The sequence below is a fragment of the Ruditapes philippinarum genome, unplaced genomic scaffold, assembly GCF_026571515.1.
Source record: "Ruditapes philippinarum isolate M1 unplaced genomic scaffold, ASM2657151v2 ctg445_1_1_1_1, whole genome shotgun sequence".
Lineage (NCBI taxonomy): Eukaryota > Metazoa > Mollusca > Bivalvia > Venerida > Veneridae > Ruditapes > Ruditapes philippinarum.
In genome coordinates this window covers 189,651-208,481 of record NW_026856225.1, presented here as the reverse complement: position 1 = coordinate 208,481, position 18,831 = coordinate 189,651, and the positions used below count along the sequence as shown (strand labels likewise).

The following is an 18,831-nucleotide window of genomic DNA, read 5'->3' as shown; positions in this document are numbered from 1 at the left end:
TTTCCATGGAGAAGTGAAAATCTGAGCCAGTAGGAAAAACACAATACTGTATTTCTATCCCTTAACTTGGGTAACATTTATTCTAGTAAGTTAATTTATAATTAGGAGTAAATACCCTTTTGAATCAACTTCACTGCATGGGAGAGCTTTTGTAGGAAGGGCATCAGAAAGCAAACTCCCCTATACATGTAGGTTACTCGTTAAAGTTTATTCTAACATGCACATTTAGTTATAATTGGGAAGTTGTTTTAGTCGTTCTTTATAACTGCATGCATTGACTTGGTTTTTAGATAAACAAAGTGTTCCACTCGAAAAGCTTTAACCTTAATTGTAGAGAAACAAAAAAACTCAAGAACCTATGTTCAGATTTTATAAGCACCAAAATGAGGATAGTTCGGACATGATTCATTGACGAATGCTTCTTCAAAGTGCAAAAATGAAGTGTGGACTTTAAATTAGTAAATTTACTAGGACACTATTTCCTCTCATTAACTTGTGTTAAAACATATTACCAATGTTTTGTATTTTTATATGGGCAAGTAATGTTAAGATGCAGACAAGTATATAATTCTGCCCGACTTAACTGGAGCAAGTGGCAAAAATTCACATTTCCACATTCCTGGGCAACATATGCAATTTATAGGAAACTGATCAGAAGTCACAATTACAAAGTTGCATTACGGTATTTAGTAATTATTATATGACTAATAAGGAGCGTTAGATTGACAAAATCAGATATCTATGCAACTTTTCCTGCTTGTTGTAGTGACCACTCTTATAATGCTGCTTCCCAGAAGTAATGTGCTGTAGAAACATTAACATGACATCATACCCAGTAATGTTGAAACACGACTTACTTTATAATTGGTAGCAAAAACTCAAGACCACAAGCTCAAACCTATGTTCAGATTTTATAAGCACCAAAATGAACAAGGAAGACGTTTTTGTTTCTGGTTGTTTATACATAGAGCCAGAATAACCTATAGAGTTGAGACCTTTGGTGTTTTTCTGGGGAGGACCACATCCAAGACAGGTCAACCAATCATACCATCTATAATGATCTTCCTAGATCAACTAAATGAATTCTCACATTGAAGGTCGACACTTCAACATGGATGCCCCTATAGCTGTTAATAGAATTAGTAATGAGTATTCCATCACCAGTGAAAGCTAGATAGCAACATTTCACTTCTCAGAATCTATTTTCTTCTGAATAATCCATTATAATTTTTAGTTTTTTTAATTTGTGGATGACAACAACTTCAATAAAAATTGGCAAACTGAATGAGAATTTAACAAGAAGATTTGAGCCGCGTCATGACAAAACCAACATAGTGCGTTTGTTGACCAGCATGGATCCAGACCAGCCTGCGCAGTCTGATAAGGATCCATGCTGTTCACTTACCATCTCTATTACAAGTAGAGAAACTGATAGCGATCAGCATGGATCCTGATCAGACTGCGCAGGCTGGTCTGGATCCATGCTGGTCGCAAACGCAATATGTTGGTTTTGTCATGACGCGGCTCATTTAACCAGCTTAAAATGGACACAATTGTAAGCCACAGGAGAAAATAAAACACTAACAAACTTGAATTTAAAATCAATTTTAATGCCAGAAATTAATTTATTTAAAAGAATGATTTAAGTTAATATTTATATAGCAGAGAATCCTTGCATATATAAGTCAAGCATCTTGAAAGCTAAAAAATGAAATGAAATCAGAATGATCAGCGTGGTCTTTAACAAGAAATAAAGTTCCATGAGTCATCGATAAATACATAGAAATAGTACAGTGATTTCCGTCAATCATAAACAGCTCAGTACAGATGTGAATTCTTGCCTTTTTACCACTTTTACACTGAAATTCACATAGCACAATTTTGTTCTTTATTTTGTAGATTATGATGAAATGGTTGCACAAATTATCAAACAATGAATTACAACAAATAGTTTTAAGTATTTGAAATGACAAATTCATTTTATATAACATCAACAAAAGTGATTTTGAAAACTAGTTCAGTTCCACTGTTTAACAAAGGGTAGCACTTAAGTTTTAGTGAATGAGTATATATTATGTAATTTAACATTTTGAAAAATAAAAATTTACAGAAACCATAAGTGGTAAAATGTAATCAATACATGTCCATTCAACATTCTTATATATAAAATGAATGATCAGAAAATTATAAAACATTTCAAACTTAGCTGAATCGCAATGAATGCTAAAATTTACACGTAATTGCCAACTAAATTGTAATGACAGTCTGACAGTCACATATTCCTCAGTATTTTTAATTACTTCCAGAAAATGTCATATGGCACATTTGCTTCTAATGTTTTTTTTTATACCTTCTCAATAAGAATACATTAAACATTAAGTTTAGGATTAACTGCCCTTCAGGTAGTATTTATGCAAGATCCAAGAATTTTACTTTCATGTTCCCCAGGTTATAAAGAAATCTTATTTGCTCACTGAGATCTCTGGTGTCTGATTGGTCATAATCTAAAACAGAATGTACACTGACCAATGAAAATCCCAAGATCTGAGACTCAGAAATAAGTTAAATAACATCTCTGCTCGGTCAAACTACAGTCAACCACATGTATAGGTAATGGTAATTATCAAAGGGAAATATGTCATATAATGTTGAATGAACATGCATAAAGATATACTGTATCAAAACATGCATAGAATATTAAGTTTATAAAACAAAACATTTAATTTTTAACCAAATTTTGCCATCATATGGCCTCGATGTCATTCCAAGAAAAATTGAAACAGAAAATTTACATAACTTGAATGATAAGATGTATAGTTAATAAAAGTTTTTAATTAGGCTTCTTAGAGATGAAAAAATCCCTACTTTACTTTCATTTACATTAGCATAACTATATACATTGTTATCTGAAAATCCATTCAATTTTGTTATGTTAACTTCAGTAAGAAAATAGAAAAATTAACCATAAATTAAATTTTCCAAGAAAACAGTTGTCTTTTAATCAATGTTATGCAATGTTTAAGTTACCAGAAAAATAAAACTGCTCTATTGAGTATGTGATACATTTTCTGTAAACCATCTTTCCTTAATTTAAACAATATCTAAAACCTTTATATAATGTTTAGGAAATTGAAATTAATTTTTTATTTACTTTTTCAGATTAATACTTCAGAATAAACTGTGTACATTTCGGTAAATTATTATAATAATGAAATCTGAACATTTCTATATGATTCTTTAATCATTGCTATATAAAAGGGGAAACAACTCTATATTATCTACCACATGTCATATACATGTACATGTATTTGATTCCTCCAAAGACTTCAACAAGACAAACGATTTACCAAAATTTACATATATTATCTTATTGATAATTTTATCAATATATGAAATAATATCAGCATTTGAACTATTTGTATTAAAACATAACACACTATTCTTGTGACGATATAATGGTTTTATCATCACTCTTAGATACAATTAAAACTGTCAGAAATAAAAAAACAAGAGAGCAAACAATAAAGTCACATGGCGGCTGTATCACATGATAGTGATAGCGTCATTGTCCTCCGCCTCATTGTCTGCATGTATGACATCAGAGGTCACATGATGTTGGGACCTTCAAGACGAACTCGATACAGCAAGCTTCTTCAAGTGTTCCATAAATACTTGTAGACTGACATCATCTGTGAGTACAGCTGCGCTTGCATCCTGAAATAACAATAAAGAAATATTATAACTTAGACAATGACATAGTACCCATAATCAACAAAAAAATAACTGTTCTAGCTTTAGATTATTAAATACCATATCAGCAAGGAAGTTAGTCTTTACCATTCCATGTATTTTACCGGTCACGCTTCAATGCCAAATTCAATTAATTATGTTAAAAGCTAATTTATTTTGTTATAATTGGTTGCATCCTTCTATACATGTACAATGATTAACATAATACTCAGCTAAAATATACATCCAAGCAAGTTTTATCAGCATTCTCTTACTATGAAATTGTAAAATAGTTCTCTTTTTTTTTATCTCCATAAGATTCTATAAATCATTTATAAAGAAGCATCAGAAATAGACAGTAAACAACTTATGGCCATGCAAGATGCAAGCCCCTAACAGAGAACATGATAATATATCTTTAATAATTAAAGTTAAATTAGATGAACAGACATATATCAGCGTGTACAGACCACCAACAAGCTTAAATAATGAATTACTATCTAAAAGTCATATCCCAAACACTCAAAGTTTATATCTCTTTAATATTGTTTAAAAATATATTTCCAATACCCTTGAAATATATTCACGGTTCTTTTATTACCTATAACTAAATGTATATAGTTCTAAACTACCCTATGTTTTAATTCATGCATGTGTATTTCCTTAATAACCTGAAAACTTACAGAAATAAAATTGCCATATACAGTTCTAAATCCCTTGAATGTTTACAAATGCAGTAAAAGAAGTGTTCTCTTAAATACTGACCAACCCCATTCTACTTCAATATGTTTATATAGCTACCAGGTAATGGGGTAAAACCATAAAAGCATGCAAGACCAATTTGACAAGTTAAATTAATATCTTTACACAGTCTATCACTATTTTATAATCAGGTTTTACCACAACTTTCACCACTATAGGGATCATATTTACATCTTTCCAGTTTTTTTTTAAAAGCTTGCTAGAGCTAAGCTTTTCAGATCAGCCATATTAATACATGTACATTTGTGTACATGTATATATATTATTAAGAATAGTAAAATAGTTGGTAGTTTTTTACCTGTTCTCAAAATTAAAAACAAACATCTGACCAACATATCAAAATAATGTTTATTAATTTTGTACCCTACACCTTGATTCTATACATGAACTAAATGGTTTTCATTAAACATTTACAATTTTCTTATACTAAACCAATGAATACAGCAGTTGAACTAAAGGCAAAGGTAATGAATCCTGTTTTGAAAAATAACGATTTCTGCCACCAAACCAAAAATGCCAGGATATAAAAATAGAATGGTCATATACAATACCTGAGAGCCCCCTGTACCCCCTGACATTGGTATCTGATAACAGGTAAATAATATCTCAATATAAACATAGATACCTCATTAGCAGGTCAGTTCATTTATATTTGATTATCTCTTGTAAAGTAAATATGCAATTAAAAAAAAAAAAAAAAAAAAAAAAAAAAAAAAAAGAGGAGAAAAAGAATGGAGAAGAAATTAAAAGCAAGGTATTGAAATTATATGAGGTAGTAATTATTCTTGGTCTATCTGAGGTAAAATAATCTAACTTTTCCCAAGTCAGGCTGCTCTAATTGGTCATGAATTTTATCTTTTTTGTTTAGTTGAACTTTATCATTAGAAGAATATTTATGCAACAAAGCAAAGATATATTTAAAGATTGTGTTTATTTGCAGCAGTAAGTATATGAAAAAGATGGTTTGAAGTAAGTTTAATAAATTCATTTAAAAAATCATTGAATTTTAGAATATTTGTTCAGTCAGTATTTTTGCACTTAAGTACAATATATTTATTACATGCTTTTCGGTGGTTTATAGAAATATATCAGTGAAATAAAAACTGATAATTTCACTGTTTTGAATATTTGAGCCCGTTACGTTGTTTCAGTGAAATACAAGCGTTCACAGTACTGGAAACCAACTTAATGACGTGACGTCGTAAATGACGTCAGGTTGTATTATTATTTGGCGCCCTTTTCAACTAGTACTAGGTTAAAATGTCTTTTTAAACGTTTCTTTGCAAATAATAAAAAGAAAATTTGTTTAGTTTAATGTAAGATCGAAATATATTTCACCTCGTGAACACCAAAAGTTCATATTTCACTCGTGGCTGCGCCACTCGTGAAATATACCTTTTGGTGCTCACTCGGTGAAATATATTCCGATCTTACACTGAACTAAACAAATATCCTCTATATACACATGTACTTGAATTTAGTACACAGTTATGGAATGCGATTTGACTAGTACCAAAGAAACCTGACATAAATTCTAACATTGTAAAACAGTTGCTGCTCTAACCATTAGATAATTATATAACTATATTCTAATATCTCTAACATTATTATTTGTGACAAAATGAAATGACTGTGAAGAAAATAAAGGCATGAAATTAGATTAGAGTCTAAGATAATGTTAATGTGTATGTAGGTAGACAGATAATGACTATAATTAAATGTGCTAATTTTTGTGTGCAAAAAGTGACATTAATCAAAAGATCTTATATAGTGTAAAATAATGAGTTTTATTTACTTATAGATAAAGTAGAACTAAAATAAAGAGTCATATATAAGTCTAAGTGAAGAAATTTGTTACAATGTGACCCATCACAACAATACAATAATTAATACTAACCCCTGTTCCTCCCTAAAATATGCATAAATAAAATGATCCATCAATTAATTTATATAAGTTATTATAATAGCTCAAATACAAAATCAATCTGCATGGATAAGCATTAGATTACAATTAGATATATGGGTTTAGGTGTGAGTATATTATACAAATATGGCAACAATTGTCAGTTTAATGGTTGCTTAGCAACACAGGTGTATGATTTCTTTAAGCCAAAAAAGGTACATTTCTGGTTTCCTACCAAGTGTAATGCTTGCCCCTGACTGAAACACAGTTGGCAGTCAAATAAAATATATAAAAATTTGCATTCTTTTATTAATCTAAAATTAATAAAGGCTACAATTTTACCTTTTTTCAGTAGTTTATTTTTTTGTTATCTTAAAGAGGGAACCAGAGACAGACCGAATATTTTAGCTGTAAAAGTAGCCATTTTATGTCAACTGATATAAGTGTTATACAGAAAAAACTAAAAAAGTCATTCCGTGTAAAATATACAATTAAATAAAACTGGGTGACTATCATTGCAGGTTTGACTTATCAATGGTACTATATGTAATATGAGGTGAAGAACAGCAATATAGAAAGTGACTACTTACAGCTCCATATGCATACATGTTATTATGGGTCTGTGTTGGATTCACTCTGGACAACAAAAATCTCGCCTGTAAAAAACAGAAATAAAAGTAAGGACTTACTACATGAAAGTACTAATGCTAGAATAATATTAACTTCCCTTTATCTGTATTAATCAAAAGGAGAAAAGTACACTTTCTTTTCCAACAAATATAAAAGAAATAGTTATGACTTTTTTGGCAGTTTTGATAAAGAATTGCCTATTTCTCTGAATATCAAAGACACATTATGTATCAGTTGACATGGCATAAGAACATTTGTAAGCAAACCAACAAGATAAAAGCCAGGAGTTTCTTACAATATTTTATTGATCAAAACAATAAAATGCCATCTGGTAATAAATATAAAATTTCTATATAAATCTTTTAACTTATTTCAATTTCTTATCTCAGTCATTTGTTTGACATATAAACATATGTAGTTTACCTGTGAGCCACCAGCCTCTGTGTCAATATATCTTGGCATAGGAAACCTGGTCTGCAGGATTTCCTGAGCATCATCTACAGGTGCTTGCAGTAACTGTTTAAAGTTCTCATACTCCGGTAGTTCCTGATACTTCTGGGCACGCCACTGACTTATTGTCTATGTAATAAAAATAACATTCATTATAATAAAAGTCAAAATAGACTAGTACATGTAAATATATACTACAAGTCATAATGATCAATTTAACAAAAATTCATGTATACTCAAACTTAATACAATTAACATGCAAATGTTGGAATATTACTATACAGAAAACTATTTTACTATCAACAATGTTTATAGATTCTTTTATTACATCAGTACTGTATCATTCATGCTAAACTTCCATATAAAAATAAATCTACATCCCTTATCAATAACAATATATTATTGGGACCTACCTCTCCATGATATATAACAATCTGGAAGAAAGTGTCCATCAACAGAATTCTGTCAGGTTGTATACTACTTGTGTCTAATAAAACAGGCTGAAATAGAAAATAAACCGACTTGTTAACCCTCTACATGCTAGAATTCCGTAAATGGACTTGACTATCTATCTGGACAAAACCATTCATCATTTTAAGGGAAAATGTCAAAATATGTAAAGACTGAATGGCAAACAGTAAAGACCATCCTGCACAGATGTGCTGGCAAGATATGCATATTTATCTTGGTCTGCACTGGTCACATAGTTATTTTCTGTCACTGCTTACAGGTTAAAGGTTAACAGTTTACACAAAGACAGGAATATATGCAGACAATCAACATAAGTACTTACATTTAATACATATCATATTGTTTGTTCGTTCTGTTAAATTTTATTAGAAATAGTTATACATGTACTATCTTTATACACCACTGCTGCAGATTCATGAACTAAACTTGATCTTTTTTCAAAGAAAGTAATTATACTGTCGAGTAATATATTTTCCTTTGTAAAGGCTTTTGACAGGGTGCATGACTAGCCTTTGTCACTAATATTGAGCCTGTCAGATGATGCTTTACACTGATGGCTGATTTATTTTTTCTTCATGATAAGCCTTTAAATAGATAATTAGCAGTTCCATAATGTAAACTGGAAAAGTCCATTAAAATAATGATAAGGGTTAAAATGGTAATGTAAGATAAAAGATATCCTTACCTCAGGAGTGCCACTAAATGAGTATGCATACAATATAGGCTGTATCATAATTAAACTTTGTGTAAGGTCCTCTATATTCAACATGTGCCTGAAATAATAAAATTAACTTATTGTTTAAAAATATAAATTATACTAATTAAAAGGTTAAATAAATCAAATAATCTCCTTTAAATTAATAAGTACAAGGCCGATACATGTAGATTAGCGTAACTGTGTTACATTCAGTTACAAAGTAGTGCTTTAAAATATTTTGTCATGCAAATAATACTTCCAAAGTTTGAAACAACATCTAATAAAAATATTTCTTAGAGAAACAACATTCCAACTTAATATCTTATAACTGCTTTTTATGTTATGAATTGTTATAGCATATACCTATAATATGAAGTTTCATCTGGACTATTGTTAAAAACTTGAAGAAACTGTGACCGTCGTAAATGAAACATAAATTGTGGGTATAGAGAGAAGTTTTCCGAGAATCTAAATGAGTTCGGATCATCTCTATGATAATCTCCAAACTTCTGACACTGAAAATACAACAACAAATATATACACTTTAAATATATAAAATTTAACATCAAATATATACAACTGAACATCAAATATATACTTATTATCAATTTTAATATATTTGAGTGCTACTGGATTAGCATATTAATCATCATCATTCCACAACTTTTAAAGGTAGACACAGATTGGCACTTGATTAGAACAAAAACTCTTCTTTAAGCAAGACATTGCACTTAATTAGAACAAGTATTCTTCTTTAAGGAAGACAGTTTTCTTCTAAACTTTGAATGATACAATTTGCCTGTTTAAGAGTTTATTCAGAAAGTGAGAGGTATCTAGTTCAAAACTTTAACTAATTGGCAATGAAAACTCATTTAACATCATGTCAAGGGGGGTGGGAGGTGAGGGGGAGTAAATCAGCTACAAGTGTAGGACACTCATTGATTAAACTATCAATTTCACCACAAAACTTTTATTGAAGAAATTTATTCCAGACACATAGCTTACTATGACAGATACAACAATTTTTACGAATACTTTATAATGCAAGGCAACAAATAATTTTCATAAATATGAAATGGTCAAGTATATGAGGAGTAATAAAAAGAAGTAAAAACTTACAAGACGAATCAACATTCTATCAAGCCATCTTAAAACATCAGGCCCGTCATCTGTTTCTGCTCTAAACACGGCAGTTCTTGCCATAAGAACAGCGGCAGCTTCCTGATCAAAACCAGCAGAGATATGCTGTATGTTTGAAACAGCGTCTGCCCAACTAAAACATACATGTTAGATCTATATAAAACACTTTGTTACAAATTGATATGTCAAGATTTATCGACATTGTTTCAAACAAAAGAAACATGTCAACTTAACATTTCCTTTTTTTCATATTTTGCTCCACTTCTCTTTATTAGATAATCAATATTTATTAAAAAATCAATTTAATTATGTATCCAGATACTTTCATAAAATTCAATCGAGTTGCAGCAGTATTTAAAATTGAACTCTTATTATTGTACAAGTATAACTAAAAAATAAAGTTTTACATTCTGTGCTATAATAGTAAATCTTGTACAAGTGCTGGTATATGTGCTTACTTTCTTGCTACTGTTGTAACTCTGACACGTCTTTGACCACTAGAGTGTTGATACTGTGTTATATATTGTATATATCCTCTCCCTCCTTGAGGTATTGGTGCATTGTGCTGAAACATTTACATATACAATGTAGACAAATGTTGACTGAAAACTTTCAATAGTAAATATGCCATTTCATATAACCAAAAGTAAAATATAAGGCAGACTACAATCTCCATCCCAAACTCCAGTTTTATAAACAAAAGCTCAATATCTCTTTTGTTTCCATATTAACACAAGTTTTGCTTTTCACCAGAATTATCTTCTTTCTTTTAGAACTGTAAACCAGTGGCATAATTATCCTTACATTTAAATATCTTTCGCATTTCCCTTTTTTAAAAATTTTATATAGTGATTGAACAAATAACTGAAATACCTGGTTAACAACTTCAAAGAAGAAAGCTAAAGTTGAGTTAGGGTATAATCCACACATCTTCCACTGACATGTTCCACCAAGTCCCATTTCTGTATCCGACACTGAGGAACTCTTCACACCAAGAGATACACAAGGTCCAACTGCCCCTGATACCTTCAACTCTCGAGACGTCTGGAAAAAGTTAAAATATACCTTTCCTACAAATTTAAGTTACAAAACGATTAAACCCCTAGTTTAACTATCGTAAACAGCAGTCCATTTTGTGCTACATATCACTGATTGAACATAAATGAAGCCATGGAATCTATTAAAGATATTTCATTCCAATCCTATTAACAAATTTTAAACATTTTATACATGGTATCATTTTCTGATCATCGATTAAATAGATATTTTCAAACTTCACATGTAATGTAAGTAAAACCCCTGAAATCTGTATCCGAATTTCTTTGATAGAATGAAATTAAATTGCTTTATTTTCAGAAAATGATTTGTTGTGAAAGGGAGATACAAAAACAAATGAAAATAAAGGAAGAAGGAAAAACAATTTCAAAATACCTTCACTTCTACAGTAGCTCCAAATGCCATTTTAAACTCCGATTTTGCATCTTTTGAAAACACTCTTTGGAAAGTTTGTTTGAACAGTGATGTGTTGAAGGAGTCACCCATCACCATGTGACCACTATAATAGATTCAAAAGAAAACATGCATTACCAGAAAAGAAAAATATTTCAAACTCTTTCAACTCTTTAAGCATTAAAATCTTACAAAGCACTATTCCATAAAATCTTATATTAACTTATAATGTTAAACAGTATTGACTCTTTAAGTGAAATATTACCAGGGATACTGGAATTTGGCAAGAATTGAGTATATGTAAACACTTACCCAGTATATCTGGAGCAGAATTTCATCTCATGTAGACCGGTCTGATCGAGGGCGCAGGAGAATATATCAATCACATGACCATTACTAGCTGCCCTATTAGCCAAACCTTCATAATGCTGTCAATTATACATGTACAATTAAATGTTAATGGCATTTTACATATAATCACTTATATAATTATATATGTGTATCATTATAAATCAAATAAACATTCAGTAAAAACACACATACTTTTCTATGAATTATCTTAATCAATAAAACTTCTGGGGTTAAAAAATACTTCAAGAACATCCCGATTTTTTTTTTCATTTACTCTTAGATTGAATTTCTTTTTATCAAAAATCACAATGTCAAATGATGTAAGAAATATTCTGTGTTCAAACACTCACCTTCATGCCTTTCTTCATGTATTTGCAATTGTCCTTCTCAATGTCATGGTGAGATCTGATTGGGAATTTTAGCTCCTCTCCTACCACCATACCGGGACCCTGAGTACAGGCTCCGCCCATAAACAACATTATTCTTGCTCCAGTATTTGGAAATGTGCACTAAAATATGAAGTTAACTCAAATTACAAACAAGAATTAAATATAAATCTTTTCTTATCAAAAGCAATACCTGTATACAATATTGTTTGGATGTGAAAACAAGATTCTGAAGATATGACTAAATGTGTGCCATTTCTAAATTTAATTAAAAAATCTCTATAAATAAACAGTGATTGATCATTTTCTTGTTTAAAATAATGATATAGATGCATTATTAGCACACAGCAAGTCCCTACCTCAAGCAGCCCTACAGCAATAGAGAGAGCCACCCCTGTAGACCTCAGTGGTCTCTTGCCTTGAGCCACAGGCCATGGGTCACGCTGTAATTCTCCTAGTAGGTCTGTCAAGCTGAAGTCACACTTGTGAACTGGCTGTAAAAATCTGGAAGGAACAATTCAATCAATGAATATAAAAAGAAATCAAGCATTTAAATCAACTAAAAACAGGTTTCATTATAAAATAATAATCTGGCATTAATTGCTTTAGATTATTTCTCAAATGGTCATACTTCTTTCTTTTTTAACTGACACTCATATTTTCATATCATGACCTTCAATTAGCCATCTCCCGTTACTGGTGAAGAAAAGCCTGATGTTCCACTGTATAACTTTCTTAACCCTTTCGCTGCCAGAGGGTTATTGTTTTATTGTTCACCTAATTGCCAGAGGGTTTTCTAAGAAATTACTATATTATTAATAAATATAATTATTATTATTTGTTATTAGTATTATAAATAATTATATCTGTTTCCAAATATGTTAAGTATAATAATAATTATTGTCGATGTATAATTTTCTTTACATTTATTATTATTTTTATTATTATTATTATTAATTTATTATTTATTTCTTTTTTTTTCTTTTTTAACTGACACTCATATTTTCATATCATGACCTTCAATTAGCCATCTCCCGTTACTGGTGAAAAAAAGCCTGATGTTCCACTGCATAACTGTCTTAAATATTTAGGTTAGCAACTATGTTCAACCATGACCTACCTCAAGCTTGCCGTATAAATTCTTAATATGAAATAAACAAATTATTGTATTTACCTGTTTGATGGTAGTTGTTGCTGTTGTTGTGGGTTTCTGTTTTGGGCTGGGGCTGCTCCTTTACCAATACCTAACATGTCCTACATTATAAAAAACATTATGTAAAAGCTGTAATCAAAATTATGTACAATCAAACTTCATTCGCTCAAACTCAGAGGGCCTGTGCAAATTTGTTTGAGAGATCGGTAGTTCGAGCCAACCAAGACTGAACTATTATTACATAGGCCTAAAGGTTTTCCAGCTTAAATAGGTCAAATGATAAATACGTCAATATAATTGTTTGTTAGTAAATCCGTTTGTCGAATATGTCATAATAAGAATTATTATCCTATTGAAAACAGTATTAATGTAACACTGTGTTAATCTATATTTGCATATTGTAACTGGTTGAGTTCGATTGGGCTATCATTATCCAAACAGTGAACAATATTCAAAATATATTTATATGTTTATTATGGGATGAATTTTACTTTAAACAATGAATTAATAAAATATTTAAAACAAAACAACATTTTACAGCAACATCTATTTGTAGTTATTTACTAAAATAAACACATGTACAAGTATCATTCAATTAGATTACACTGTTACAATTCATGTTAATCAAGGTTGTAATTAAAGCTGTCCGGGTAAACGTCATTTATTTATTGACTTTTGCGCATTTCAGGAGTTATTTTCCTTTTATTGTTACTAAAGACGGCAAATAGATAATTGTATCCTAACAAACAAATTGGTTACAACACCTTTTATTTTGTATCAATTAACCTTAATTGCCTTTGTCACGACCACAAGGTGTTAAAAACATTTGTCACCGACTGTCAATTATTTAGAACATGTCGACCCACAACTTCTGTTGTCTATTTGTGTTCGACCGAAAAGGTGTGATTTACATTATATTTCTGCCGAAGGGACCAGAGATCAGGTTCGAGAGTTCGATGGAAGGGTGTTCGAGGGATATGAGGTAGAACAATATATATTATATAGAATTTTGCCTGGACTGGGCGATGAGTTCGAACCAAGGGAGGTATTCGACCGATCCGAGTTCAAGCAAACAAAGTTTGACTGTATCTTTAACCGTTTTTAAAGATATAATTGTGCATTTTAGAACCTGTTCAGAATTTTGTTCATCCCAGCATGATCACTAACTTTTAGAACAGTTTCTTTTAATAATTTTTGAATTTTTTTTTAGTTTGCTCAACATATTAAAAAGACATTTTAACAACATATCATACATGTGACAAATGAAATGGGCCAAATCTGGATTTTCAGCTGGATTTTGAGGCTCAAAACTGGATTTTTTTATCGACTCGAATTTCAATGCGTGTTTGGCACATTTGGTTCAAAGAATCTATATTACCCTCAATATCCTTAAATGATTATACTTTTTTATGATTTTTTTGTTGATCAATATTAATTTATTTCACCAAAAAAATAAATAAATAGATAAATAAATAAGTGTAGTCATACAGGCTATTTCTAAAACAGTGACACTTTCACATTTCATTATTTTCAGTTTGAAGAATTATATGTCTTTTCAGTCATTCAATAATTAAACACAAGCTATTTGAAAACGTGCAACAACTATTCATGAACATAAGACTATGACAGTTAAATAACAAGTCAAGTCAAAAATAATGTAAATAACGTAACATAAGTAGAAGACTCAAAATAAATGCAAGAATCATTCCGTTAATTAAATCCACCTTTTTGCCTCGATGATTGTGTAATTCCTAAACAAAACAAAAAATTACCCACTCACTAAAAATAGGTTAATTAGACATCTGAAACAGGTTTTGAATGATCCCCTTTAAATGATTCTGCTCACCTTTTATCTTTATCAGTGCGGCACTAATCAAAGAAAATCAAAGGTTGAGCCGAATTCATACATGTAAATTTACAGGGTAGTGTTGATGACGTAGCGTGTAATACCTAAAAAGAGGTCAATTGACTGACACACGACACGTGATAAGTTAAACACGTGAGAATAACTTTGGGTATTGGAACTGTTTATTACGTCACCTTGCTGTCAATTAGCGACTCAACCTTTAATCCGCTATAATTTAGGATATGGACAGATAACAATCAATGCCCGGAGGCACGGTTTACATTTTAGATACAGGTGCTGTGTTTGATTTTTTTTTATGTTGATTTTTTTTTTAAATATCGGGAATTCAAGCTGTTATATCGGGAATCGGGATCAGTGTTGAAATATCGGGATTTTTTTAAATCCCATCGGGATGTCACATGTATGACATATTTGTACAAGTAACATAAAATAATCAGCCAATGACTGGGGTTTTAACATCAGTATCTTAACATTAACATCTAAAAGGGTTACCTGTATTTGTTTTGCTGTTAGATCTTTAGTTCCTCTGAACACATAACTTTTTGAACATCCCTCACAGCCAAGTTCATGCAGTTGAACCATTTTACCATAGGTAATGAGCCCAATTAGAGCATTTGGGGGTAGCAAACTAAGAGACATCTGAAGTGACTCCTGTAAATATTTGGTTCATGAATAAAATCTCAAGTTTTTAAAAAAACCTTTGTAATATCAATTATAAACAAGACTATTTGCTTGTGCTATGGATTATTATGTAAAATACTTAAATAAAATGCAGTTAAAGTAAGAAATCATACAGTGAATTTCCACTATCAAAAACTGATTTTTCAAATAGATGATTGGGTTAACTCATACAGCCCTTGTGCATTTCAGACACATCCAGAATCAATGACCTAATAAAGTTAGGTATAAGGCTTCCAAACAAAGAAGAAGTTAATGTCTTCTTGAGTGATTCAAACAGCCAAGAGGGAAAAGTGATAAAATGTCTTTAAGGTGCATCAACAACTGTTCTGCCTTACCAGATGGAATATATACATGTATAATGAAGAAGAGAAATGAGTTTTGTTTGTCCTGTGGTATTCACTGAATTCTAATATTGATCTTAAATGATGTAGAATGCCCAACATCTTGATGCAGAAATAAAACGTCAACCATATTAAACATAAATTCACAGCATTTAAAACAGAAAATAATCTCAAGCTTGAATAAAGAATTTGGACTGAGTACTGACAATTATTAAGCACACTTACTCAATTAAACCAATTTCTCAATGCAAGTCTTTCAAGAGTTTTAATATGACCTGGTACATAGGTAAATTCTCCTGAAAAGTGTGTTGAGACACCCAGCTACAATAATTACTTCCACCAACATTTTAGGTAAGTACTTATTTACCCTCCAACTTAAAGGAATGACACAACTTTTTTAAATGATAAAAACCCTGTATACTTGAGTATCTGTAACCCTAATACAGATATAGTAAATTACTAAAATATGAGCTGTGTCATAACAAAACCAACGTAATGCATCTGCGACCAGCATGGTCGCTTATCAACCCTATTACAAGTAGAGAAACTGATAGCGAACAGCATGGATCCTGATCAGACTGCGCGGATGCGCAGGCTGGTCTGGATCCATGCTGGTCGCAAACGCACAATGTTGGTTTTGTCGTGACGCGGCTCATATAATCTCTGTAGAATATACCTTGACAGCCTGTAGATCATCATCTTCCATACAGGTATCTAATACAATCAGGTAGACTGGTGGTGCACATGTTGCTCTCTATAACAAATCATAATAATGTATAACTTATAAATAATGCGATTGTTCTGTGAATATAACACTTGGAACAAAAAAAATCAAATTACAAATTATAAATCAGAAGGAGTGCTCACAAAAATAAAACTATTCATTTCAAATATTAGGCTGTTTAAACTTTATATATGTTTAGCTCTGATGGCCGTTCAAAGCAACACATAAGTTGTTTGGTAATGATACATCTACTGTTTCAAACGATTGTTTTAGGTGCTAGCTGACAGTTATCCACCCTAGCAGCCCCTTAAATAAACATGCGTGGATTGGAAAGAGGACATAATACTATACATGTTTATTATTCTTAAGTTTGGTGAGAATTCATCTATTAGTTGACTTGATTCATGCAATGGAACAATTTAATGGTATTTCTTTCTTTAACACATCATACAATTTTGTAATACAATAATGCTAAAGTAAAATCCTGCATGAGTATATAAATTTACTCTGAAAATAACTATGTGAAAACGTTAGACGCTGTAAGAATAACTTACAGTGATAGTGTATTCTATAGTAGAGAACTGTGGTATGATCTCGGCCGGTTGATGTTGTTCTGTTATTGCTGCATACTGAGGAGGGAACTAAAACAAAAAACAGTATCTTTTATACGACACATGAACAACATTCATAGTAGATTTTTAAAGGCATTTTTTTTTAAGTTTGATATCATTTAAATAATGATTTTTAAGCATGTCAGATGCTTAGCACCAAAAACATGTGATGCATGTGCAACTCTCATTAAAAAATATGAAAATGAAAACATAGTTGTATTTTTACTTCCATACAAATTACTAAATCACTATAACTGTACTAATTGCCAAAATATAACTAAAGCAAAAGATGGTCTGGGTAATTTGCCAATGAGTAACTTTTTGGAAACTACAATAGAAAACCAAAAGTAAAAGCTTATAAGATATAAAAATAAAAGCATTCTGAGGAATAATTGGCCTTTAAGGACAAAAATAGTTCTATATGTTTTATCTATTACATCTCCATAAAATCAAGAGAAAATTTTGAACAGTGAAAAAATCTTCTGTACTTAAATTACATTGTTTTAGAGAAAAGAAGACTTCCTACAGTATAAAGAAATACCAAAAAATTAAATGGCAATATTTAGACTTACAGGATTCCTTTGGAAACAAAAGTTGCAGGACCATATTTTAGCTCTGTAATCAACTTGGCTGAAATATAAGGAAAAATAAATTAAAAGAAAACTTGCAAGTAAATTTGAAAACAAACTGCTTTCACAGACTACAAAGTTCAAAATGTTATGTAGTGATTGGATTCAATAAGTAGAAACCGTCAATTATTACATCATTTGAGACAAGAACTTGAAGAAGTGTATATAATAAATCTCTATTTGTTTTGCTCTGTAATAAAATATAACACTGAACTACACTTTTCTTTCAATATGAACAGTTTATATTTATGGCTTTAAAGTTTAACTTTTTTAAATATGTTTACCATACAAAAATGTAATTCGCTCACCAGTAAGGATTTAATATAGCTCTACAAGTTGGTCTTGTACACATGACTGGATCATATTGTATAGGGGGCAAGTCAGGCCTCTCTTTGATAGGGGTATATAATGATCCAAGAGGAACAACCATCCTTGTTGCCTCAAGACGGCTTGATGGCCATACATTCCAGCTAAACCTCACACCATCTCTATCCTCATTCTGTTGTATAAACTCCTGGTATGTTGCCATGGCTGAATTAGCTGAAATTATAAATGTTCCCTTAAAATTTAGTTTAAAATTTAGTTTGTTGTCGCTATTTAAAATATATTTACAACTTATAAACACATAAAAAATACACAAACAATTAAAACACTGTAAATAAAAATTTAGATTATATAATCATGATGCACCACTGTTCAAACAATGAAAACGGGTTAATTTTCGATTTAATTTGAGAATAAGACCCATACCCTTAAAGCAGCATGCGTCGAGATTCATGTTTATTTTCATGAAAAAATTCAAAATGAATTAAAATGTAAAATATTATCATGAATTGAACAAAGAATTTAGTTACAAA

At 30.7% G+C, this 18,831-nt stretch overlaps 1 protein-coding gene across 2 annotated transcripts; it reads right to left on the bottom strand.

Annotated features, from left to right (window-relative positions):
• Window positions 1-1,589: 1,589 nt before the first annotated feature.
• Window positions 1,590-18,505, bottom strand: LOC132745855 (protein transport protein Sec23A-like). Of its 2 annotated transcripts, XM_060734853.1 has the most exons (20): window positions 18,283-18,505; window positions 17,918-17,975; window positions 17,289-17,375; window positions 16,687-16,764; window positions 15,481-15,639; window positions 13,143-13,222; window positions 12,328-12,472; window positions 11,933-12,091; window positions 11,544-11,659; window positions 11,214-11,337; window positions 10,656-10,826; window positions 10,241-10,347; window positions 9,762-9,915; window positions 9,006-9,157; window positions 8,631-8,718; window positions 7,888-7,974; window positions 7,448-7,603; window positions 6,985-7,050; window positions 6,389-6,400; window positions 1,590-3,714 (listed from the first exon to the last, which is right to left on the bottom strand). In XM_060734853.1, exons 1-20 carry the CDS (start codon window positions 18,501-18,503, stop codon window positions 3,625-3,627), a joined length of 2,310 nt encoding a protein of 769 aa, XP_060590836.1. In that variant the 5' UTR covers window positions 18,504-18,505; the 3' UTR covers window positions 1,590-3,624. The 2 variants fall into 2 exon arrangements, with proteins under 2 accessions (XP_060590836.1, XP_060590837.1); XM_060734854.1 differs by lacking the exon at window positions 6,389-6,400.
• Between the last annotated feature and the right edge of the window lie 326 nt (window positions 18,506-18,831).